Genomic DNA, 24,314 nt, shown 5'->3' with positions numbered 1-24,314 from the left:
TTTATACTACAATTAATCCTTTTGTATGGCATTTCTGATGTGTGTGTGTGTGTATATATATATATATCAGCTTGGTATGTCTGAATTAGATGTTCCTTTTGTTCTTATATATTTATTCTTATATATTTATTGCATATTTTTTGCAGATTGAAGGTCTTTGGGTTAACTATCGCATGACTTCTTTGTCAGAAACAGACCTCTTTGTGACAATTCCAAAATTCTCCATACTAGATGTCCGCCCTGATACAAAACCTGAAATGCGTTTAATGCTTGGATCATCTACTGATGCTTCCAAACAATCCGTTACCGGAAAAGTTCCCTTTGCATTAAACACGGGCAGCTTTCGAAGGACAATAAGTGATGCTGGAGTTGATGTTGATATGCCCATTTCAACAATGTTTCTGATGGATTGCAGATGGCGGATATCATCCCAATCGTTTGTGATTCGTGTGCAGCAGCCCCGGGTCCTTGTTGTGCCAGATTTTCTTCTTGCAGTGGCCGAGTTTTTTGTTCCTGCTCTTGGAGCACTAACTGGAAGAGAGGAAACAATGGATCCAAAAAATGATCCTATCAGCAGAAACAACAGCATTGTACTGATGGAATCAATTTACAAGCAGAAAGAAGATGTGGTGTACCTCTCCCCCTCTAAACAGTTAGTAGTCGATCATGTAGGTGTTGATGAATATGTATATGATGGTTGTGGAAAGGTTATTTGTTTATCTGTTGAAACAGACACAAAGGAAGCCCGCAACATAAGGTTTAGGCCAATTATAGTTATCGGGCATGGCAAGAAGTTACGATTCATTAATGTGAAAATTGAGGTAATATGCTTTCTGTTTATATTTGAAAGCACTCGAATATCATTCTCAAAGCTTTTTTCCGAACCCAAAACTTCCACAATATAATTAGTACTTGTGATATTTTACCCCAGTTGGTTCCTTATGGGATTCTTATACCTTTGTTATTTCTTTATAGAATGGTTCTCTTCTAAGGAAGTATACCTACCTGAGTAACGACAGCAGCTATTCAGTCTCTATTGATGATGGCGTTGACATTGTGGCTCCAGACATTTTGTCATCCGGTGATGAGAAAAGCCTTGACAACATGAATCAAATGTCAAGCACTTATACAGATAGTCAAAGTGAATCAGAAATGACTCGAAGTTTTACCTTTGAAACACAGGTAATATTCACACAAATTGTATGGATAGTGTGCATTAGTTGAAACGATTAAAGAAAAAAAGACCTTGAAAATTTTCTTGCTTTAATCACCCCCCCTACTCCCCTCTCCAACAAAAATGAAATAAAATAAAATAAAATAAAAAGCTACTGCTTCCTGTTGTTTGGTTGCCCTCTTGATGCTGTATTTTTGGTGTTAGGTTGTTTCTTCGGAGTTGACCTTCTATGACGGTACTAAGTCATTTCTGGATGATTCATCTTATGGCGAAAAGCTTATCCGTGCAAAGTTGGACATGAGCTTCATGTGAGATATCTTGGTGGACAGCCTTTAGTTTTATTTTGGGGGAATGATATGGTTTAGGTTTCTCATCCTAATTGAATTCTTATTTTATCAATAAAAAAGAAAGAATTCTCCATTTGGGAACAATTAAACCAATAGCTACTCTTTTGACATTCAGAGCTTTTTTTTTATTTAATTGTTCCCCAATCTGAACTGCTTTTACCAAGAATTTTCAAATTGTAATATCCCAATTTTTTCTTTTGAAGCCATCATTAGAGTGCCTTCTATATCTCCCAATTTTCTAACTGATTCAATTTTCCCCTCTTGGGTTGTTTTTTTTGTTTTGGGGGGGGGGGGGGGGGATATGTACCTTCTATTTTGGTTTCTGGAAGAATTGAAAAGATTTTCACCGACAAACATATGGCTTGTAACATTCTGTCCATTTGGAATAGGTATGCCTCTAAGGGAAAAGACTCTTGGATTAGGACCCTGGTGAAGGATTTTACTCTTGAGGCTGGCTCTGGACTTGTCATTCTAGATCCAGTTGACATATCTGGGGGATACACTTCTGTGAAGGATAAAACAAATATTTCTCTGCTGTCAACGGACATTTGTGTTCATCTTTCACTCAGTGCTGCTACTCTTATACTCAATCTGCAAAGTCAGGCATCCGCTGCATTAAGTTTTGGAAATGCAACTCCCCTTGTTCAATGTTCCAACTATGACCGAATTTGGGTGTCTGAAAAAGGTATTTTCCTAATTGAACAAAATACTTTGATCACATTCTTTCTCATACTAATCCTTCTCTAATCTTAGTTATGTACTTTAATGTTATATAGTGTACTCTATATCTGAGAGACAATGGACTAATTGGTATTCTTCACTCTGCAGAGACTGGGCCCAACAAAAATATTACCTTTTGGAGGGCTAGAGCACCTTCAAACTATGTTGTATTAGGAGATTGTGTGACATCAAGGTATATTCTATTTACTTGTTCCCAGATCTACCTTGTCTTCCACGTTAATATTCTTGATCATGCCCAAACAAAGTTCAGCAGCACTCAATTAGTCATTGATGAAGTTCTTGAAAGAAAAGTTTGCTATGAGATATCATTTAAGATGACAACTTATGTTCTTATTTCCCCTGTTGTCCAATTCTTCCTTTATACACTAAGTAAACAAAAAAAGGTCAGCATAGCAGAGAGACTCCCTGCACCTTTTTCATCACTTCGCAACTCTGTCAGTTGTAGCATCCCAAGATACTGAGTATTTACAAGTCATCTGGTGTTCAGAAGAAACTTGCAACCTTAATTGCGGAGGAAAGAGTAGTGAGAGCAGAAGAGTGGGGTTCTGAATTTCAGCATTTTATGATAATTAGCTCATTAACAAGTCTAATGTTTATTATTGAAATCAATTTTAGAATAGAATAAATAAAGAATGGTTTAAGAGCACTATAAAAGGAATTGTTTTCCTAAAAGTTATTAAAAAGATAACCTTTTTATATTTCTAATGCATTGAGTATATCAAAAACTTCAAATGTTTCTATTATTATACTATTACAATGTACCCTTAGGGCACAAGATAGCTAAATCCATGAAGAATATTGTTGTTCCATTTGTCACAGTTAATTTTGATGAGATAACTTTTTTTTTTGTAATGAAGATTGTCTTTATGTTTTCTTCTTCTGGTATATTTTAAATTCCTAGCAACGTTAATATATTTCTTGATGTCATGTCAGGCCGATTCCTCCTTCACAAGCTGTAATGGCAGTAAGTAACACATATGGCCGTGTAAGGAAGCCAGTCGACTTCTATCTTATTGGATCATTGCTGAAAATTTTAGGGCATGATGGTCCTGATGGCCACTCTATTTCTGGCAGTGATTGTTCTCTTTGGATGCCCATTCCGCCTCCAGGTTATGTAGCTCTCGGCTGTGTGGCCCATACTGGGAACCAACCGCCACCAAAACATGTTGTTCACTGCTTACGTTCTGATCTTGTAACATCAGCAGAATATTCAGATTGTTTGCATAATATCCCATCAAATGAACAATTTACATCTGTATTTAGTATATGGCGCCTTGATAATGCTGTTGGCTCTTTTTTCGCACATTTTTCAACTGGTCGCCCCCTAAAAGACAGCTGCTATGACCTAAATCATCTGCTTCTCTGGAATTCAAATCGAGCTCCTTTGATGGACCCCTTCTCAAGTTTTAATTCTGATAACGAAGATATTGAGGATACAAGAAAAAGTGTAACCACATCTGGTTGGGATATTGTCAAGTCCATATCAAAAGCAGCTAACTCCTATATATCTACACCAAACTTTGAAAGGATTTGGTGGGACAAAGGCGGTGACCTCCGCCATCCAGTCTCTATTTGGCGACCTATTGCACGTCATGGCTATGCTGTTGTGGGTGATTGCATCACTGAAGGGTTAGTCCTTGTTATTTTTAAAGTCCTTCCTGTTCATTCCTATTATCTATCTTTTATTTCACCTAATGACTTCCTCTTACCCTGCCTTTCAGCCTAGAACCTCCTGCACTTGGAATAGTCTTCAAGAGTGACAATCCTGATCTCTCTTCAAAACCTGTTCAGTTTACCAAAGTTTCCCACATTCTAGGGAAAGGGATTGAAGAAGTTTTCTTCTGGTATCCTATACCTCCACCAGGTTATGTTTCTTTGGGATGTGTTGTCTCCAGAACAAATGAACCACCAAGTGCAGATTTGTTTTGCTGCCCAAGAATGGATCTAGTCAGCCAAGCAAACATTCATGAGGTGCCCCTTTCAAGATCTTCAAGTTCAAGGGCTCCTCAATGCTGGAGCATATGGAAAGTAGAAAACCAGGTTAATTTTAACTTGCTTCAAATACTTAATTCTAGATAATTTTGGCTTAATGACTTTCTAAAGTTTATATATATAATATGTATATGCTAGGAAAATCTTCTGGCAATGCTATTTTTGCATCTCTTAAACCTATGAAAGAATAAAACACTTATTATCATCCTATATACTTGCAGGCGTGCACTTTCCTAGCTCGTTCTGACCTTAAAAAGCCATCAAGTCGTTTGGCTTACATAATTGGTGATTCTGTGAAACCAAAGACTCGAGAAAACATAAATGCTGAGCTGAAGCTAAGATACTTTTCTCTGACAATTTTGGACAGCTTATACGGAATGGTGTATTTTCTACACCTGTTAAAAATATTATTTCATTCTTTCAGAATTATTTACTAATAATTATAAGTCCTTCTCATTTTTCCCTCATAATAAGAATGTTCATTTTCAACCGCCTTTCAGATGAGGCCTCTATTTGACACTACAATTACCAATATTAAGCTTGCAACACATGGTGGACTGGAGGGGATGAATGCAGTTCTGATTTCTTCAATTGTTGCTTCAGCCTTTAATGCTAAATTAGAGGCATGGGAACCTTTTGTGGAGCCATTTGATGGAATATTCAAGTAATAGATTGTTATAAGCTATTTTTTATTCAATTTCTTAACTGCAAATGTATACTGAGTTCAGTTTCTTCTCTTAATTTTAATCTTGACCTATTCCTGGCTAGAATATGCTTTAGGTAGATGATACCTTTTCAATTTGTTTAGGTTTGAAAGTTATGATACGAACGTACAATCAGAATTTGGAGTTGGTAAGAGAATTCGAATGTCTGCTACCAGTATCTTGAATGTCAATATCAGTGCAGCAAGTCTTGATACCTTTGTGGGGAGCATTCTTTCATGGAGAAGACAGATGGAACTTGAAGAGAAAGCATCAAAGTTAAATATGGTCAAATTCTGAATCCTTTGTTCATTTAGCTTATTAGCTTTTAAACTTTATCCTTTCTAGAAGCCTAACTAACTGTTTGGCTATCCAGGAAGCTGGTGATCAACAAAGCAAAGGAGAGGATACAGCTTTTTCTGCACTAGATGAGGATGACTTGCAGACTGTGGTTGTAGAAAATAATCTTGGGTGTGATATTTTTGTTAAAAAAGTTGAGCACAATGTAAATACAGTTGACAAACTGAACCATGGCGATTGTGCTTCTGTGTGGATCCCACCTCCAAGGTTTTCAAATAGATTAAATGTTGCAGATGAATCTAGAGAAGCACGTTATTATGTTGCTGTACACATTCTGGAGGCCAAGGTTGTAATATGCTGGAATGGTTTCTACAAAATTTTAATCACATTCCTTGTTCCCCTCCCCACCATGATTGCAAAATTGAAATCGAATCTTCCAAATTTTTGCAGGGTTTATCTCTCATAGATGATGGTAATAGCCATAACTTCTTCTGTGCTTTGCGTCTCGTTGTAGACAGTCAGGCGTCAGAGCAGCAAAAGCTTTTTCCCCAGAGTGCAAGAACAAAGTGTGTGAAGCCTGTAGTATCACAAATTAGTGATCAGGATGAAGGCACAGTGAAGTGGAATGAACTTTTCATATTTGAAGTTCCTCGAAAGGTATTGTGTGATTAATATTGTTTTACTCGTTGTTCACTTAAGTATTATTGTGTGCTTATCTTCTGAAGATATTGGCTTTGTCAAAAGGTCGTTTTCACTAAAGCATCACTCATGTCTATTATTATCGTCGTTATTTTAAATTCAATTGCTGGCTATATTGCCTGTCGAACTGCCTCCATTTTTTGTCCTTAAAGGTTTTTAAATAGCAAATTTCCATCCCCACTCCTCCAATATATACCTTTATACTTTATCAGTTTCACTTTTTTTCTTGTGTATGTTATACTTATTATCATCATTGATAAATTTGTTACAGGCACCTGCTAAGTTGGAAGTGGAGGTTACCAATCTTGCTGCCAAAGCTGGAAAAGGTATGTCTTGAATGTGCACAGGTTTAGTTTATTTGATTAACAGTTAAACTTTGCATATGCTAGTCTTTAATTCGATAGTGGGGTGTGTTTTCTTCCAACTGTGATTATTTTCCTTTTTCTTTGGCACTTGTGCATTATCATACAGGGGATGTGGTGGGTGCATTGTCTTTTCCTGTTGGACATGGGGCAAATATTCTAAGGAAGGTTGCTTCCACAAGAATGTTTCATCAGTCTTATGATGTTCAGAGTATTCGATCATATCCACTTAGTAAAATGGTTAGTTGCTATTACTTTAATTGTTATGCAGGTGTCTTTTCAATAGTTAATTTTCTATAATTTTATTGCTTCTTTCCTGTTCACTTTGCAGGTCCAACAAAGCAATGCTGAAGCAATAAACGAGGGATTCCTCTTTGTTTCAACTTCTTATTTTGAAAGAAACACAATTGCTAAGCATCAAAAAGACATGGAAAGTTTGAATGATGTTGACAGGGAAATAGGTTTTTGGGTAGGGCTTGGCCAAGAGGGTGAGTGGGAGAGCATTCGCTCATTGCTTCCACTTTCAGTGGTTCCAAAATCATTAGAGAATGAATACGTTGCTATGGAAGTTCTCATGAAAAATGGAAAGAAACATGTCATTTTTAGGGGTCTTGTTACAGTTGTGAATGATTCAGATGTTACATTGAATATTTTGACCTCACGTTCATCTCATGGTATTGACCCCTCACCTGGAGCGTACAGTTCTAATACTGTAGTGGAAGAGGTCTTTCAAAATCAGTACTATCAGCCATCATATGGTTGGAGTAACAATTGGCCATTGACAGAACATGATGCTCCTGGTCACTGGAGCACAAGGGACTTCTCGTACTCATCTAAGGTTTGTGTGTGTGTGTGTGTGTGATTTTTCTGCTAAGAGTTACTAACTTATTCTACCATCATTGTGCTTAAATCCTTTTATTTTTATCATTTTGCAGGACTTCTTTGAACCTCCACTTCCACCTGGGTGGAAATGGACATCAGGCTGGTCCATAGATAAGTTTCAGTATGTTGACAAGGAGGGGTGGGCATATGGGCCTGACCTTAAAAACTTACAATGGCCTCCTACTTCTTCAACATTTTCGACAAAATCATCTTCTGATGTTGTTCGTCGGAGACGTTGGATTCGTACTAGACAAAACTTTTCGGATCAAGGTAAAGAATACATACAAAGTGGTGCGAGTACCTTACACCCTGGTGCTTCTACTGTTTTACCTTTGAGAAGTACATCCAAGAACTCTAACCACTATTTGCAAGTTCAACCGAACTCCAACAGTTCTATGCCATCATACTCATGGGGATGTGCTGTAGCTGTTGGTTCAACTTACATGTATAGCAAAGACCAACCAGTGGATCAAAGTTCCAGACGTAATTCTGCAACATCCAATTGTTCAATGAATCTAAATGAGCTTGAGAAGAAGGATATACTTTTGTGCTGTAATCCCAGCAGCGGAAGCAAACAATTATGGCTTAGTGTGGGTATAGATGCGACAGTTCTTAATACTGAACTAAACGCTCCTGTTTATGATTGGAGAGTATCTGTCAACTCCCCTATTAAATTGGAGAATCGGCTTCCTTGCCCTGCTGAGTTTTCAATCTCTGAGAAAACAAAGGAAGGACACTGTGTAGAGCAGCATCAAGGTGTCGTATCTTCTCGGCAGAGTGTACATATCTATTCAGCTGATATTCGGAAACCTTTATACCTTACTCTGTTTGTGAAAGGAGGCTGGGTAATGGATAAGGTAATAGTTAACTTAGCTCTGCATATTCTTAAGATTATGATTAAGAATTCTGTTATCTGAAAGGGTTTTATTTTTCAATCATAATTGTTCTACCTTCATTTTCATTGTTGATACCTTCGTTCAGGATGCTATTCTTGTACTGGATCCTTCTTTCGCCAATCATATCTCATCTTTTTGGATGGTTCATCCAAAGAGTAGAAGGTATGTAATCAGATTTTTATATGTGACTTATTCTACTTGCACTATATTAACTACCTTCTGATAATCAAATAGTTTATTTATATTTTGTTAATTTTTTTGGTAGAGGTGAAATAATCGACCTTTGTCCTTTCAACATCCTTTTCATTATTATGAGATGTGGCTGTTAAATTGTTATACTTAATTTGTGTATGGAACTGGAAACGAAGGACACAACTAAGTAGTAATTGACTATTCTTGAAACTATGCATGCTTTATTTGCTAATGGACTATGTATGATTTTGACTTTGTTGTGTAACCTGAGAACTGAAGCAATTCTGCCACGCTTGTTTGTCTCATGCATCTCTTATTTATACAAGTTAAATATGGTACTGAATTCTATCATACTCCAAGATCCGATCCGTTCATTAACATTCTGCTGCCAGGTTCATGCAAAAATCAGAACTCTATATCAACGTACAATGCCAATCCCTAGAACAATACCGAGTCAAGCCATCAAAATCCTATTGCCCTTATATTGGTTGCACTGCTTCATTGATATGAATTAACATTCTTTATACTATATTTTTTGTAGAATTAGATAATTTAATGTGTAAAATTATGAGATTATGCTGGGATGTTATTCTCTATGGTAGTATCAATGTAGTTCTAAGATGGATGCTTTTTTCTATGTTGTTGCAATGGATGACATGACAATTCTATATGAAACTTAAAAACTTATAATGTCATTCATTCACTATAACACTATTTTTGGTGCTCTTTTTATATATTATAATAGATTGGAATTAATTTCTGGAGCTTGATGATCTCCGAGCAAACTTAAGTAGCTCTCATATTTTATGTTCCATTGGGTGTGTGTGTGTGTTCACGTGCTAATTTCAACTCTAATTATAAGCTGTACTTTACACATTGTTCAACAGAATTGTTGTTTACTCGAATCTTTTCAGGATCCATTTTTATTTTAGCATCTGTCTTCTCTGATATCATATATGCAGGAGATTGCGCTTGAGCATTGAACTTGATATGGGTGAAACAAGTACCGCACCAAAAACCTTAAGACTTTTTGTTCCTTATTGGATTGTCAACGATTCTTCTTTACTGTTGGCATATCGTGTGGTGGATGTCGAAACTCTTGAAAATACAGAGGCAGACTCTGTCGTACTCTCTAGAGCAGCTAAGTCTGCCAGAACTGCCTTGAGAAATCCCATAAGCTCATTGGATAGGAGGCACTCTAATTCAAGGGGGAATCTACAAGTTCTTGAAGTAATTGAAGACAGCAGTCCATTCCCTAGCATGCTTTCTCCACAAGATTATGCTGGTCACAGTGGAGCTGCAATGTTTCAGTCTCAAAAGGATGCATACTTGTCACCGAGGGTGGGCCTTTCTGTTTCTCTCCGCCATTCTGAAATTTACAGTTCTGGGATTTCTCTGCTTGAACTGGAAAACAAGGTGATATTAATTAATGAAAAAATCAGGTGCTCCATCATTGTTTCAATGCGTTAATAACCCCTCAAGTTTAAAATTTTCATTAAAACTCTTGCAGGAAAGGATTGACGTAAAGGCTTTCAATTCTGATGGATCTTACTACAAACTTTCTGCATTGTTGAACATGACTTCAGACAGGACAAAGGTTAGATTGTCCGTACTGTTACTTTACTTTATCTTGTTATTATCATTGTTGGCTGCTATTGCATGTTAGGTGGTCAGTTTTCTGCCACACAGTATACTATTTGTATACGCAACTTACGTCGCTATTTGATGTTCAGGTGGTTCATTTCCAACCACACACAATCTTCATTAACAGGGTTGGGTGTAGTGTTTGCCTGCAACAATGTGACACACAGTCAGCTCTATGGATTCATCCCGATGATCCTCCAAAACCGTTTGGGTGGCAAACATCAGCCAAAGTTGAACTTTTGAAGGTATGTGTTTAACTTATTTTCAATTGGTCAGTCTGAATGACCTGCATTGCTTGTTTTTATATCTTACGTAGGATCCCCCTTTACTTTAGTTGCGTGTTGATGGCTACAAATGGAGTGCCCCATTTAGTGTTAGCTATGAAGGTGTAATGCGCATTAGCTTAAATAAAGAAGCTGGAGGCGATCCAATGCAACTAAGAGTAGCTGTCAGAACTGGTGCCAAGAAGTCACGCTTTGAAGTTATTTTTCGTGCAAATTCATTGAGAAGTCCATACAGGTTTTTATTCTCACTCTCCCTCTCCCTCCCTCCCTCCCTATGAATAATCATTTTTATGCAATTTTAAACATTGAAAGGAAAAAAATAATAAACACATGGGTGTGACTTGTTCTCTAATTTCATATTTAGTTACGTATTAAAATTGAGTAGACCTTACTTAACCACAAAGGATAGTTTATCAGGGATGGGTTGCCCAAGGTTTTAGGAAGGCTGTAGACATCTTTTTTCTAGGCTATGTACAATATGCACACCATACGTTCAGGACTGGATATTTGAAGCATGCAGTCTGCGATACTGGAAATCTTGGGTTGCCCAGTAGCATATTAGAATTTAGTGGCCTTGCTCAATCCTAGACACAAGCTCAAGGGGGTGAGCGTAGCCTACCATTATAAAGGCTATCACGGCCATATCCCAAGTCAAGTAGGACTTCTAATACAGCCTTCTCATTCCTAGTGTTGGACATTTGACCATTCTTGTTTTGTGACTGTTGACAGAATTGAAAATCGCTCCATGTTCTTGCCCATTCGCTTTCGTCAAGTTGATGGGACAGCTGATTCTTGGCAGCTGCTGCTTCCCAATTCAGCTGCTTCATTTCTGTGGGAAGATCTTGGTAGGAGACGTTTATTGGAACTCTTTGAAGATGGCACTGACCCAATGAAATCACTAAAGTATGATATTGATGAAGTTGCTGATCACCAGCCGACCCAAACAGGAGATGGACCAACTAAAGCCATGCGTGTTACTATTTTAAAGGAAGAGAAAATCAACGTTGTTAAGATAAGTGATTGGATGCCCGAAACTGAACCTGCAGGAGTTCTTGGCAAAAGGCATTTATCAGCAATGAGTGAATCTCAAAAGCAACAACTAACGTCTATTTCCAATTCTGAATTCCACATCAATTTTGATCTTGCTGAGCTTGGGATATCAATTATTGATCATACTCCTGAGGAAATTTTGTACCTTTCTGTCCAGAATCTTGTTCTGGCATATTCTACTGGTTTAGGATCTGGAATTAGCAGGTAAATTTTTTCGTTTCAGTTGTTTCTTACATTTTGGTTAGTCTTTGGGAATTGGTTATTTGTCTTCAATTTTTTAGTTTCTCAGGTTTTGTGGTGAAAATATAGTTTAAATCCACTATCCAGTCAACCAATACAACGTGCTAACCAGGATTTAAATCAACTATACAAGGCTTTTTTTAATTATTTTTTGGGATTGGTTTTCCATTATCTAGTCATTTAAATTTTTGTAAATACAATTTATGTCTTGTTCCAGATTCAAACTCAGAATGGGTGGGTTACAAGTTGACAACCAATTGCCATTAACTCCAATGCCAGTTCTCTTCAGACCACAGAGACTTGTGGCAGAAATTGATTATATCCTGAAATTTTCAGTGACGATGCAATCAGATGGATCATTGGATCTGTGTGTATATCCTTACATTGGTCTTCATGTGAGCATTGCCATGTTATAATTATTATTCAGCAAACTGTATGCCGAATTCCATTTTATTATTAATTATGAGACTCTAATTTTTTTTTTTTTACTGATTTCTTTTAAACAGGGGCCAGAAGGTTCTGCCTTTTTAATAAACATTCATGAACCAATTATTTGGCGCCTACATGAAATGATTCAAGTGGTGAAGCTTGGTAGGCTGACTGATTCTCAAACTACTGCTGCATCAGTTGATCCAATCATTCAAATTGGGTATGCAGGAATCTCTTTTCAAATTGTATTTTTTATGTGTTGTGTTTCTGGGAAATGAATATGATATTGCCTTCAATTACAGTGTCCTTAATATTTCGGAAATTCGATTCAAAGTGTCAATGACTATGTCACCAAGTCAAAGGCCAAGAGGTGTGCTTGGTTTCTGGGCATCCTTGATGACTGCATTGGGTAACATGGAAAATATGCCAGTAAGCATTAACAGTTTTTTCTCTAGTTTCTAGTCAGCCTTAGAGTAAAATTGTCCTAGTTATAAATGTGTACTCCTCTTCTATCAAAATAATCTATTATCTATTATCTATTACATATATTATGAGGATTCTCCTTTCTTGGTGTCAAATATGTATTTTTTTAAAAAAAAATCCCCACTCTTCATATTTAATTATTCCTCTCCTTATAAAATATTTTTTTCAATGGACTCAAGTCCAAAACCATAGGTTTGCGTTTTCATTTTCTGTTTTCATTTCCAGTGTTTTCTGTATTTTGGATTTTGGGAAGGAAAAAGTGAAAACAGTAAAAACAATAAAATCCTGTTTTCTGTTTTCACCTCCTGTTTTCACTTTTTCCTTCACAAAATCCAGAAAACAGAAAAACACTGAAAATGAAAACGCAAATCAAACGCATCCTAATGTATTTAGCTTCTTGACCAATCCTATATTAGTTATTAGGGTTAAGTACGATTTTGGTTCCTAAAGTATATGCCGAAAATTTTTTTCGTCCCCAATCTTTTTTTGTATACAAAATCGTCCCTAAGGTTTAAAACCAAGTGTTAAAATCGTCTTTTTTACTTAAATCTTAAAATTTTGGATTAAATTACCCATAACAAAAAAAAATTATAAAATAAAAAAAAAGGGAAAAATAAGAAGAGTGCTTATGCTCCTGTGAAGGAAAAAGGGAAGAAGAAGAAAAAGCTATCCACGATCCACCTCTGCCTCCGCTTCCACCGCCAAAAATTGAAAACCAAGTTAAACCATAAGGACGATTTTAAAACCAAGTTAAACTTTAGGGACCATTTTGTATACAAAAAAAGGTTGGGGCCGAAAAAGAATTTTTTACCTATACCTTAAAGACCAAAATTATACTTAACCCTAGTTATTATTACAGACATTATTTTTAATATATATTGATAATCCGCTAATAATAATAATAATAATACTCCTCAACCAGGTGAAGATAAACCAGAAGTTTCATGAGAATGTGTGCATGAGGCAGAGTTCAATGATTAGTATGGCTGTATCAAATATCAGGAAGGATCTTCTAGGCCAACCACTTCAGCTTCTCTCAGGTGTTGATATATTGGGCAATGCAAGTAGTGCACTTGGACACATGAGTAAAGGAGTTGCTGCATTGTCTATGGATAAGAAGTTCATTCAAAGTCGGATGAGACAGGTTCAATTTACACTTGATTATTGTATGTTTAATCTGATAGGTTGTAACTTCACTAGAAAATTAATCTTTTACAATAGAAAACATGTTGACTACTTCACTGCAATATTTTTCCTGTTTCTTCTTTTATATTTAGGAGGATTCCCCATCATCCGTATCTTATGAAATTTCTTTCTGTTTCTTTCAATAAGATTCCTTTTCTATATGTCATGGCATGTGCACTGGTTTGTTATGATGCTGATGCCTATGGTTAATGTAAATGTGTGGCAGGAAAGCAAAGGTGTGGAGGATTTTGGGGATGTTTTAAGAGAGGGAGGCGGGGCATTAGCTAAAGGTTTGTTCAGAGGGGTAACTGGTATTTTGACAAAGCCTCTTGAAGGTGCAAAATCTTCTGGCGTTGAGGGTTTTGTTCAGGGTGTTGGGAAGGGGATTATAGGGGCAGCAGCACAACCAGTTAGTGGAGTTCTAGATCTTCTGTCAAAAACGACAGAAGGTGCCAATGCTATGAGAATGAAAATTGCATCCGCTATAACATCTGAAGAACAACTTCTCCGGAGGAGACTGCCACGCGTTATAGGTGGGGATAATTTGCTTAGACTATATGATGAGTACAAAGCTCAAGGACAGGTATGATAGGTTTTACTTGCTAAGGATCACAACTAAATCAATCAGTTCACTACATTCATGTACACCTAAGTTTTGTTTTTTTTTTGTTTTTTTTTTTTTTGCTCCCTTACCTATTTGGCGCTACAATAACTTCATGTTCAAATGGTTTGTTTAATTGGGTTATTGAGAATTTAGTAAGAGTTCATTTTTCCTTTTTCTTCTTATATCTCGCCTATTACCAAGGCATAAGCCTTGTCTCCAACATTTAGGAAAGCTTCAATTTTGTCCCAAATGTTTTCTTATTTTCTTTTATGCTTTTGTCCTTATGCTTTCATTTTCCCCGTCCCATAAGCAAAATCTAACTTATAAACAAAGCTTATCCCTCCTTCCCCCCAATATTAACCTTCCTCTGGGTGCCCAGTTTGTGAACGATTGCCATATGCTGTATTGTGTAGGTCATATTGCAGTTGGCAGAATCAGGCTCATTTTTCAGCCAGGTTGATCTTTTTAAAGTTCGAGGAAAGTTCGCCTTAACTGATGCTTATGAAGATCACTTCATGCTTCGAAAAGGGAAGATTCTCATGATCACTCATCGACGATTGATACTATTGCAAGTACGTATCCATGATCGACAAGAGTGAATAAAAACCCACCATATTCTTGAATGATTCCCACTTATGTTACTACCTTCACTTATTTCTTACCATTTTCATTGTCATTTTCAGCAACCATCCAATGTTATCGGTCAGAGGAAGTTCATCCCAGCAAGGGATCCGTGTTCAATACAGTGGGATATACGGTGGGACGACCTTGCTACGATGGAACTTACTCATGGTAAAAAGGACAACCCCAAATCCCCTCCAACCCGTCTCATTTTGTATTTGAAGTCTAGAACATTAGATACCAAAGAAAACGTTCGCATTGTAAAATGCATCCCTGAATCCCATCAAGCTCTTGAAGTTTACTCTTCAATAGATCGTGCATTTCACACTTATGGTCCAGGGGCATCAAAGGTAACATGAATTTCATCTCTGGATTCTTGTCATTGTTCCAATGTTTACGCACAGCACAATATTACTCGGTTTTGTGATTTGATTCTTTTGCACCGATATTCTCAGGTAACACTGGCAAAGAATGCGAAAAAGCCTTATTCTCCGCATGTTGAGGGCTCTAAATTTGATTTAACACTGAAAGAGGTGACGCCTGGATCAACTCCAGTCTCTTCAATCTTTGGAAGCAGCAGTTCCCGTCGCTATAGCTGAGTTTTTGCTCTACATTCAGCATAATCGATCAAAAACCCTTCTCTCAAACTGCATCCCCCAAACCCTCTATTCACAAAGTTATTCGTATCACAGTCGTCCTCCTCATTCTTACATTCATTCAATACAAGAGAGAGATATATATGAGCCCAGTTCCCCTTCAGCTTAAGAGGTGGATCATCTCAGAAGTTGACTTGGTGAGGACCTGTTTGCTGAAGGAATGAGTTCTTCCGACTGGTGAGGTATTTGAGGTGGCAGCTTTTTTCCCTCGGATCTCACTGCTCTGCCATAGCATAATGTCCAGCAATTATTGTATTTTATTATAGATCGAAATAGTTTACGCTGTACATATATACATATATATATATATATAATCATAGCTCTGATAGTAATAGGAGATACCGATAGCTTATTGAGAAACAAAATTATTTCTTGCTGCATAGAATTAATCATTCATAGCAAATACATAAAAGCTTATTACCCCAAAATAAAATATGATAGCCAAGTATAGAATCATACATGCTGCAATTAGATTAGCGAGGGGGAAACTACTGGCAAATAAAATTTGTTTATCAATGATGCTGATAATCTTTGTGTGTTTGGAAAATGAATTCGTCCGAGTATGTTCGATGATACAAATTGACTACGTGCGGGATATTTATCTGTTTTCTCTTGTGATAGCAAAAGATGCACTAAACTATTTTGGGTGGTGGAAGAAGAAGAAACTTCTCTACATACCCAGGATATTAAAGTTTTATTATGAGTAAAATTTATTTACACCAACTGTCTATGAAAATTAAATTCTATTACAAAATAGAAGTAAATACTAAATTGGCATTCGAAAGATTTTGGTGTGGACAAAATGAACCTGATTTTTGTTATTGACAATAATTTATGAAAGATTTTAAAATTTGACAAAATCACCCAATCATGAAAGGGTGATGTCACAGCGAATGGAAAACGCTGATGTGGCTGTTGAAAGAGGGCTCCCGATGATGGTAGAGAGCTCCGGTGGTGTTTCCAGCGACCTTCTTCATGTTCGTTGCTACGTCTCCTTCTGCCATGGCAGCTAAAGAAGACCGCCATGACACGTCGCTGCACCTCGCCGTGTTCTTCGTGTTCGATGCTTCTTCAGCACGCCGTTGCGTCCCCTTCCACCATGGTAGTATCTCATCATATTCTCGTGTTTGCCACTTCTTTTTCACGGTGCGTCTCTTCCGCGTTCCCTCCGTCATGGTAGCACCTAGTCATTGCGTCCCCTTCCGCCATAGCAAAGAAGTTTAGGAGCTATTTTGTCAATAGCAAAAGTCAGGTACTATTTTGTCAGCGCCAAAATCTTTCGAGTACCAATTTAGTATTTGCCTCTACAAAGTATATACACCGTTAAAGTTGCAAATTATTAACAAACCATTTTCTAGTTATCTTTGCTGGTTACCTCTTAAATACGATGTTAACAGTGTTATTCCTTCTTAAACGTGGATTGAATCACTGCGGGTTTTAAATTATTTTTTTTTTAGTTATTTGATAACAAAATATCCATAACTCTACAAATAATCATGGGAAAAAAAGAAAAATACTAAAGTGTTAATTGATTGTGAAAAGAATATGCTAGAATGAATTTTAGGGTTATAACCAGAATATATTTTTGTAAGATATATAACCCATAATCATATCAATTAGACAATAAAGCTAGGCACTCAAGTTTTTTTAAACCAGGTACTCAACCAAGTCACAATGCACTTCTTTGGACATATGTATATAGGCATGCTTCTTCTTCTTCTTCTTTTTCTTCCTACTTCTTCTCTTTCTTCTCTTTCATTATCGTCGTCATCATCTTCTTCTTTTTTTGTTCTTCTTCAACGTCGTCTTCTTTTTCTTTTGTTTGATTTATTCCCCTCCTTTTTCCTTCTCATCCTCCTTCATTATTATCGTCGTCGTCGTCTTCATCTTCTTCTTCTCCTATATTTTCAGAAAATTAGAGTACAGAAATTTTGATTCACAGAGTAAAATATTTTAATGCACAACACATAAATATTTAAATGGTCATATGTTAATATATTGACACACAACTAACAAAATACATACAACGCAGAAATTTTGGTACACAACACAATTTTAAAAGACTACATATTCAAAACATTAACACCCAACCAACAATATACATACAACACAAATTTTTTACGCATAACACATAAAATTTTGATGCATAACAAAAAAAGTTGATGAACCACATGTTCAGAATATTGACTCATCCAGCCAATAAATTATATTTGTAACAAAAATTTATGTGTATGTGCAAAAATTTATGTGCTATGTGTACAAATTTCTATGTTATATTAATAAAGTTTTTGCTGTATGTAAAAATTTTTGTGTTATGTATTAATTTTTTATGAGAAAAGTCATTAAGTTTGTGTACTTTTTAACGAAAACTTTTTTGTTGAAGAAGTGCTAAAAAAGAAAAAGCGATAATGAATACTTGTGTTTCTTTTGTTAAATTTGTGCTAACTTGATTGGATTTGGCTAAAAAAAATCTTATACTCTTTTATGTATTAGATAAACTAATTGAAGTCTCACCAAATATAAAATAAAAAGCATTCAGATAACTAACTATGATTAGATGATTAATCATATATGGCATTGATTTTTTTTTTAGAATTTATGTTTTATTAATTTTTTTAAATATATTTTTTAAATTTAAATTTTGTAAAACCAACTAAATAGACTTATAGATAAAAAACGCTATAAATATTTCGAAGAAGATAGATTCATAAAAAAAAGTTGTATTTGTTAAAAATTTAAATCAATTGAAAGAATTTGAAAATTTTTGATATAATAGCTCTATGGAAGAGATTAATAATTTAAATAATATATCTATTTTTTTTATTAAAAAAAATTTTTATTACTCCAATTAACAAAATAAATAATACTAATATAAAGTTATAAACAGAGAAAAAAACATAATATTGATAGATTTAGGAGGATAAAAAGGAGAAGGCTTATAAATACAAAACACCACCACCAAACACTTGTACAAGTCGATCGTGTAGGAATATACAAAATGTTTATGTTAATCTTCTCAGATCAGATATTGCAGGTTTAATTTTTGTTTTTTCATGTAATCAAACATTAATTAGTTTTTAGTTCCATACTCATACCGGTCTCAACTGTCACTCAGACGACCAAAAATAGTGTGGGGAAAAACTGTCCCTATTCACCAAATAATTATTACCTACCTAATTGCGTTGTGTTTTGTTACCGACAACGACCGCGCACCGCACATCCCTTGCCGGCGTTAGCTTAGATTCCGACCAAATCATGGTACTACTTTAGCTTAGTTTTAGTCTTTTACTATATTCAAGTACATGCTACAGAAAATAATGAGAAATAAATAAGGGCTTTTGAAAAATTGCAACTGATGTTTTTCACCTTCACTCTCATTCTCATACCTCATACTCACCTTCTCTGACGCAACTTCGCAGCTTCAACTCAATTCAATGGTGAGTCACCACTGAGTTTCTGGGTGAATTCTTCTTCAACTTCAAATCTTTTATTCTTCCTTCCTTTCGATTCTGCTTATGCTCCTTCTCTCTGTCTCTCTCTCGTCCAAGATGCGATTTTTCTTCTTTCCTTTTTCTTTCTGGTGCCGAAAGATAGTCTTGATATTTTTTTTTTTTTTTTTTACCAAAGATAGGAGACTCGAACCCGCAACCTCTTAATTTAAGAGTATGGAGAGACTATGCCGTTTGAGCTATAACTTATTGGCTGTCTTGATATTTGAAATGTGTAGATTTGTAGTTGACATACTATAACCGTATTGCGGGTTTTGCGCTTTTACTAACTTTACTAAGAAAAAAATCCGATATTCAATTATTCATGCCCCAAAAAAGTTAATTTGAATTGGGTCTGTACACATAGGAACTCAAATATTGGTAGCCTTTACTTTACTTCCATTTAACATTTTGCAACATGAATATGTATGTGTAGGTTAACTTACATGTAGCCCTACATTGGACAAAAAGAAACTGAAGTGTCAAACTGGGTCAATTAAGATTCAAAACATTCAATAATCTGAATTCTGTCCACTGTTGCCTAGGAAATTAGTTACTATTAGTGTAAGTTGTGTTTATACTTTAGAATACATTTTCAGCATTTGAATAGGTTTCTTTATAACTATTTATATGCCTCTTTCTATTAGTTTAAGCTTTTTTGATAAGTGGTTTTATGACATGATATAAAGTTTATATGACCAAAAGCTCAGGAATTCAATCCTTGTTGACCCCCTAAAAGAAAATTTCAACATAAGGCAAACGAAAGAGAAGGAAAGTCTAGAGTTCAGGGAGAGTGGTTTCATGACACTCTCATGTGCATAAGCTCATGTACCATGCCTTATTATGGTATTTGAATCTTTGAGATGAGGTGTGAATATTGAAATTGTTGACATGACATCTTTTCCATTACTGTCATGCAAAGGGCATGTAATGAGGGCTAGTCAGAGTTCAGCCTGATCACTGGTTCTTTGCTATGCATGTGACTTGAACTCTATAAATTAGTTGGTGTGACTCTTTTAATAATCTTGTAGTCAAAGTTATTTGATTTATGTGTCTACAGAAACGGCTACATTTAATTCAAGGTTTGCTGAAAATGAAGAAGTGGTATGGAGGCTTGTTGATCATGACTCTAGTTATGATGTTGGTTTTCCTGTACGGGTATAAAGGATTTCAGCCACAGAAACAGTCAGCAAAACAATCAGCATATAATTTCTTTCATAACCAACAGGTAGTAGATGATTATGTTAACGGTGGTAGCAGTGCTCCTCCTGTTAACTCATCTAAGGTGGAACAGAAAAGAGTACCGCTGGTACCAAGAGAAAGGCCACATTTGATTCATGTCGACGGGCTTGATGATCTGTATGGCATGAAAAATTTAACTGAAAGAGAGATGAATACTGTGATTGTATGGTCTTACTTGCATTCCTTGCTTTCGAGGTCGGATGCGCTGCCTGAAACTGCTCAAGGAGTTAAAGAAGCTTCTGTAACATGGAAAAAACTGCTGTCTATGGTTGAAGAAGACAAAGTTTCTAGGATTAATAATACAGAAAGCCCAGAAAATCAAAACTGCCCATTCTCTGTGACCACATTTGGTAAGACAATATCAGGCAGTGGAATCACTCTCGAGCTCCCTTGCGGTTTGGTTGAAGATTCTTCTATTACAATTATTGGCATCCCTAATGGGAATAGCAGCTTTCAAATTGACCTTATTGGACAAGAGCTTGAAGAGAAGCCAAATCCTCCAATCATCTTATATTACAACATAAGAGTTCCTCAAGATAACATGACTGAGGAACCATATATAGTTCAAAATACATGGACTAGTAATTTTGGGTGGGGAAAAGAGGAAAGGTGTCCTGCTCGCGGTTCTGCTAACCAGAAAGGTACATTTCGTAAGATGTTTTTTTATTATCAAGAAGTTTTCACCATTAAATAATGATCCATTATAGACCTTTAATTGTTAAATAATTATGTTCACCTTGGAAATATAGTAAATAAGAAGCATTTTTAACTACCTGGACAGTATAATGTTCATAGATGACTTTTCCATCCATCAGTAGGCTACAGCTCCAGTTGCAATTCTTACACACGAAGTTTGTAACACTCCAATCATATAAAACCAGTGTCTTTTTAATTTCCTTTGCTATTATGCAATATCTTAAGTTTGAGGCTTGCAGAAAATTCTAAATCATATTACTGTATCTTGTAGTTGATGGATTTGCTCTCTGCAATGTACAAGTCGGAAGTAACAACGAAGACAATGTAAATGTGGGTCAACCTACTAGTGATATAACTGCTAATGTTTCCTCAGAAAGTGCACATAGAACTGGTAATTTCCCCTTTGCTGAGGGGAATCCTTTCACTGCCACATTGTGGGTTGGTTCAGAGGGATTTCATATGACTGTTAATGGAAGGCATGAAACTTCTTTTGCGTACAGGGAGGTAAGGTATGGGAGGAGTGATGCTACTGAAAAAACATTTTCTTTTTTAAGAGAAGAATTATTATTCCAACCTTAGACTTTTTGTGATGCAGAAGCTTGAACCATGGCTAGTCAACAATGTTAAAGTAGCAGGCAGCCTAAATCTCTTATCTGTCCTGGCAAAAGGCTTACCCGTTATGGAAGATAGCGATTTAGTTGATGTTGATAAATTGAAGGCTCCTTCTATCACCAGGAAAAAGCTTGTTTTGTTGATTGGAGTGTTCTCTACTGGAAATAACTTTGAGCGCCGAATGGCGCTGAGGAGGTCTTGGATGCAATATGAGGCTGTACGTTCTGGAGAAGTTGCTGTCCGATTTTTCATTGGGCTTGTAAGTGATGCATTTATTTAACACTTGCCAAAGTAAATCTATACATTTTGATAAAAATCTCCTAGGTAACATTCATTATCTATCTGAATGCAGCACAAAAACAATAGAGTTAACTTTGAGTTGTGGAGTGAATCTCAAGCATATGGGGATATTCAATTAATGCCATTTGTTGATTATTATAGTTTGATTACTTTGAAGACAATTGCAATTTGCATTATGGGGGTAAGTAGAGCTACTTGATATATCCATCTTGCTCTATCTTCTTTTGGTCTTTACTTTCTATAAGCTACTTGATATATGTTTTTGGTATTAAACATGCAGACTAAAGTCATGCCATCTAAATACATCATGAAAACAGATGATGATGCTTTTGTTAGGATAGATGAAGTGCTTTCTAGCCTCAAAGGAAAGCCATCAAATGGTCTTTTGTTCGGCCTCATCTCTTCTAAATCGTCACCTGAGAGGGATAAAGAAAGCAAATGGTACATCAGTGAGAAGGTATTGACCTCTGCATGTTGCTACTAATAAATTACATTAGCAGTTTCCCCTCCAAGTTTTTTTTGGGTTTATTTATCTATTTGTTTTTGTTACTATTGTTTCAGGAATGGCCATATGATACATACCCACCATGGGCTCATGGTCCTGGCTATGTAATCTCCCGAGACATAGCGAAATTCATTGTCAATGGCCACCAGGAAAGAAAACTCCAGGTTAGAAGTTCTGTTTACCATGATGGAATGGAAACTTAAAAGCTTATATGCTCATTGAGTTACTGTAGAATCTTTCATTCTTTTGCATAGTAAAAGGATATGCTTCTTAAGGTTTTTTTTTTCCATGGACGTGTTAAATGGTTGCCATCTTCTTAAATTTAAGGATTAAGTAAAAACTTAAGCATACATCACCAAGGACTTACTTCTCTAAAATCAAATGGAGCTTAAAATTGATTTAAACTCTAAACTAGATTCAGGTTGTTAGCATTCATGATAGTAACTCAAAAATAAAAATGAGATTCAGATTTCAGATGTTATTGTTTCTGTGAATGTACTATGGAAAATGTCTATTTATAGGCCAATAATACAATCTGATCCTAATGATGAAATTAACCTAATATCAAACTAAATAAATAAAAAATTAATAGGAGATATACCTAAATTCTATATAAATTTATAATATCCTAAATATATTCTAGCACAGGTGAATTTGTGAAAATCGTCATCATTGTATATTTGTATTGTTTTAAGTTGTGTACTTGTGTTCAAGAGGTTATTCTTCTATTACATCACTCAATATATTCTTATCAAATACAAAATAAATTTGTATAATTTCTTCTTCCAAACACTTTATTTAATGTAAGAGTGTCTTCATTTAACTAACTGCCCAAAGTTTTTTTATATATGTTTATTCTTAGCTCTTTAAATTAGAAGATGTTGCCATGGGAATATGGATTGAACAATTCAAGAATGGTGGCAAAGAAGTTCATTATGAAAATGATGAGAGGTTTTACAATGTTGGATGTGAATCAAATTATGTACTTGCCCATTATCAAAGCCCACGGTTGGTGCTGTGCCTTTGGGATAAACTGCAAACAGAACATCAACCAAGATGCTGTGAGTAGAATATAGTACATAGTTACCAATCTTTCTTTTGGTTACTCATGAATCTGAGGTTTGAGCTTATTTAAATTTTTAAGATATATGAGTGTTTGTCAGTGTTACCTTTAATCATATTAGATGTATTTTGTATCATATAATTCATTGATTTATTCATTGGAAACACTCATTTTTTCCTAAAAGAGAAGTAGATTTTTGACTTGAAATTAATTTTCTTTTGATGTGTTGTGGCATTCTTGTATTGGATATTGTTGGATATTTATATCACAAGTGTATCCATTAAAGGGCAAGAAAAAGATAGAGTTTATCAAATCAATGATTTTAACTAAGAATTTTCATATTTTAATTACGTGTATGAGTAAACTTGTTTTGTTTGTATATGGAATGCTTTAAACTTGTGTGAACATGATAGAAGTTTCCAAAACAGATGTGATACATAGGATTAGAAACAAGATTAATACAACCGATTAGGGTATGAAAATAAAATTGTTAATCCAATCTAATTTAAATTAAAAATTGATCAAAATAATATTAATTTAGATTAGATTAAATTTTAGGAAAAGTCTAGGAGACCAGCAATTTTTGTGTTTTGTGGCCAGTATTTAACCATCAAAAGAAAAGTGAGTGATCTCCCACCATTAGATGTAATCTCACACCATTAAAAGGATTATTGATGGTCAATTGATGGTTACAAAATACAAAAATTGCTAGCCTTCTAGCACTCCTCTAAATTTTATATTTTTTAACTCGAATAAATCGATCAAATTCAAAATTAATAGTTTAGATCAAATTAAATTAAATTTAAAAATAAAATCAAACCAACTCGGTCTAAATTATAACAAATTATATATTTTATATCGAATATTTATTTTTTAAGTCGATTTAAATCGCATCACAAATACCCCTACAAACATCAAAATTAATA

The 24,314-nt window shown here is 35.5% G+C and overlaps 2 protein-coding genes and 1 long non-coding RNA gene across 6 annotated transcripts in view; 2 read left to right on the top strand and 1 right to left on the bottom strand.

Annotated features, from left to right (window-relative positions):
* Nucleotides 1-15,915, top strand: part of LOC107639630 (calcium-dependent lipid-binding family protein) — a 45,291-nt gene extending 29,376 nt beyond the window's left edge. The window contains exons 34-63 of one of the 2 annotated variants that reach the window (XM_088502104.1): nt 147-821; nt 976-1,182; nt 1,379-1,482; nt 1,911-2,206; nt 2,350-2,434; nt 3,196-3,891; nt 3,984-4,302; nt 4,476-4,634; nt 4,755-4,918; nt 5,063-5,243; nt 5,332-5,601; nt 5,706-5,912; nt 6,226-6,280; nt 6,426-6,556; nt 6,648-7,154; nt 7,252-8,055; nt 8,180-8,256; nt 9,249-9,702; nt 9,797-9,883; nt 10,020-10,175; nt 10,265-10,449; nt 10,944-11,468; nt 11,722-11,899; nt 12,011-12,153; nt 12,236-12,362; nt 13,339-13,560; nt 13,828-14,184; nt 14,619-14,777; nt 14,889-15,176; nt 15,282-15,915. In XM_088502104.1, coding sequence (XP_088358230.1) covers nt 147-821; nt 976-1,182; nt 1,379-1,482; nt 1,911-2,206; nt 2,350-2,434; nt 3,196-3,891; nt 3,984-4,302; nt 4,476-4,634; nt 4,755-4,918; nt 5,063-5,243; nt 5,332-5,601; nt 5,706-5,912; nt 6,226-6,280; nt 6,426-6,556; nt 6,648-7,154; nt 7,252-8,055; nt 8,180-8,256; nt 9,249-9,702; nt 9,797-9,883; nt 10,020-10,175; nt 10,265-10,449; nt 10,944-11,468; nt 11,722-11,899; nt 12,011-12,153; nt 12,236-12,362; nt 13,339-13,560; nt 13,828-14,184; nt 14,619-14,777; nt 14,889-15,176; nt 15,282-15,425 — 7,962 coding nt within the window. In that variant the 3' untranslated portion in view covers nt 15,426-15,915. Of the gene's footprint in view, nt 1-146; nt 822-975; nt 1,183-1,378; nt 1,483-1,910; nt 2,207-2,349; nt 2,435-3,195; nt 3,892-3,983; nt 4,303-4,475; nt 4,635-4,754; nt 4,919-5,062; nt 5,244-5,331; nt 5,602-5,705; nt 5,913-6,225; nt 6,281-6,425; nt 6,557-6,647; nt 7,155-7,251; nt 8,056-8,179; nt 8,257-9,248; nt 9,703-9,796; nt 9,884-10,019; nt 10,176-10,246; nt 10,450-10,943; nt 11,469-11,721; nt 11,900-12,010; nt 12,154-12,235; nt 12,363-13,338; nt 13,561-13,827; nt 14,185-14,618; nt 14,778-14,888; nt 15,177-15,281 lie in introns of those variants that run through there. The other variant, XM_088502105.1, reaches the window with a different exon arrangement.
* Nucleotides 15,916-16,979: 1,064 nt separating this feature from the next.
* On the bottom strand, nt 16,980-19,229 carry LOC110263752 (uncharacterized). Its single transcript, XR_002349581.2, has 2 exons — nt 18,880-19,229; nt 16,980-17,381 (listed from the first exon to the last, which is right to left on the bottom strand). It is a non-coding gene; the product is annotated as an uncharacterized LOC110263752 (long non-coding RNA).
* On the top strand, nt 18,451-23,587 carry LOC107639603 (Galactosyltransferase family protein). 3 transcript variants are annotated; one of them, XM_088502102.1, is made up of 9 exons: nt 18,538-18,740; nt 18,902-18,919; nt 20,031-20,853; nt 21,180-21,412; nt 21,504-21,779; nt 21,873-22,001; nt 22,101-22,277; nt 22,382-22,489; nt 23,188-23,587. In XM_088502102.1, exons 1-9 carry the CDS (start codon nt 18,738-18,740, stop codon nt 23,392-23,394), a joined length of 1,974 nt encoding a protein of 657 aa, XP_088358228.1. In that variant the 5' UTR covers nt 18,538-18,737; the 3' UTR covers nt 23,395-23,587. The 3 variants fall into 3 exon arrangements, with proteins under 3 accessions (XP_088358229.1, XP_020961172.1, XP_088358228.1); XM_088502103.1 differs by lacking the exon at nt 18,902-18,919 and having other exon boundaries at nt 18,451-18,740; XM_021105513.2 differs by lacking the exons at nt 18,538-18,740; nt 18,902-18,919 and adding an exon at nt 18,456-18,516.
* Nucleotides 23,588-24,314: the final 727 nt, after the last annotated feature.

The sequence above is a fragment of the Arachis ipaensis genome, chromosome B1 (assembly GCF_059453495.1).
Source record: "Arachis ipaensis isolate K30076 ecotype BB chromosome B1, ASM5945349v1, whole genome shotgun sequence".
Taxonomy (NCBI): Eukaryota; Viridiplantae; Streptophyta; class Magnoliopsida; order Fabales; family Fabaceae; genus Arachis; species Arachis ipaensis.
The sequence above is the reverse complement of the archived record's forward strand: the minus strand, read 5'-3'. Positions and strand labels throughout refer to the sequence as shown.

Coding starts and splice junctions, on each gene's coding strand:
- LOC107639603 (XM_021105513.2), top strand. CDS start 18,481: ATGTTTATGTTAATCTTCTCAGATCAGATATTGCAG. Junction 18,517..20,030: donor TCTCAGATCAGATATTGCAG/GTTTAATTTTTG, acceptor ATGTGTCTACAG/AAACGGCTACATTTAATTCA. Junction 21,780..21,872: donor TCCGATTTTTCATTGGGCTT/GTAAGTGATGCA, acceptor ATCTGAATGCAG/CACAAAAACAATAGAGTTAA.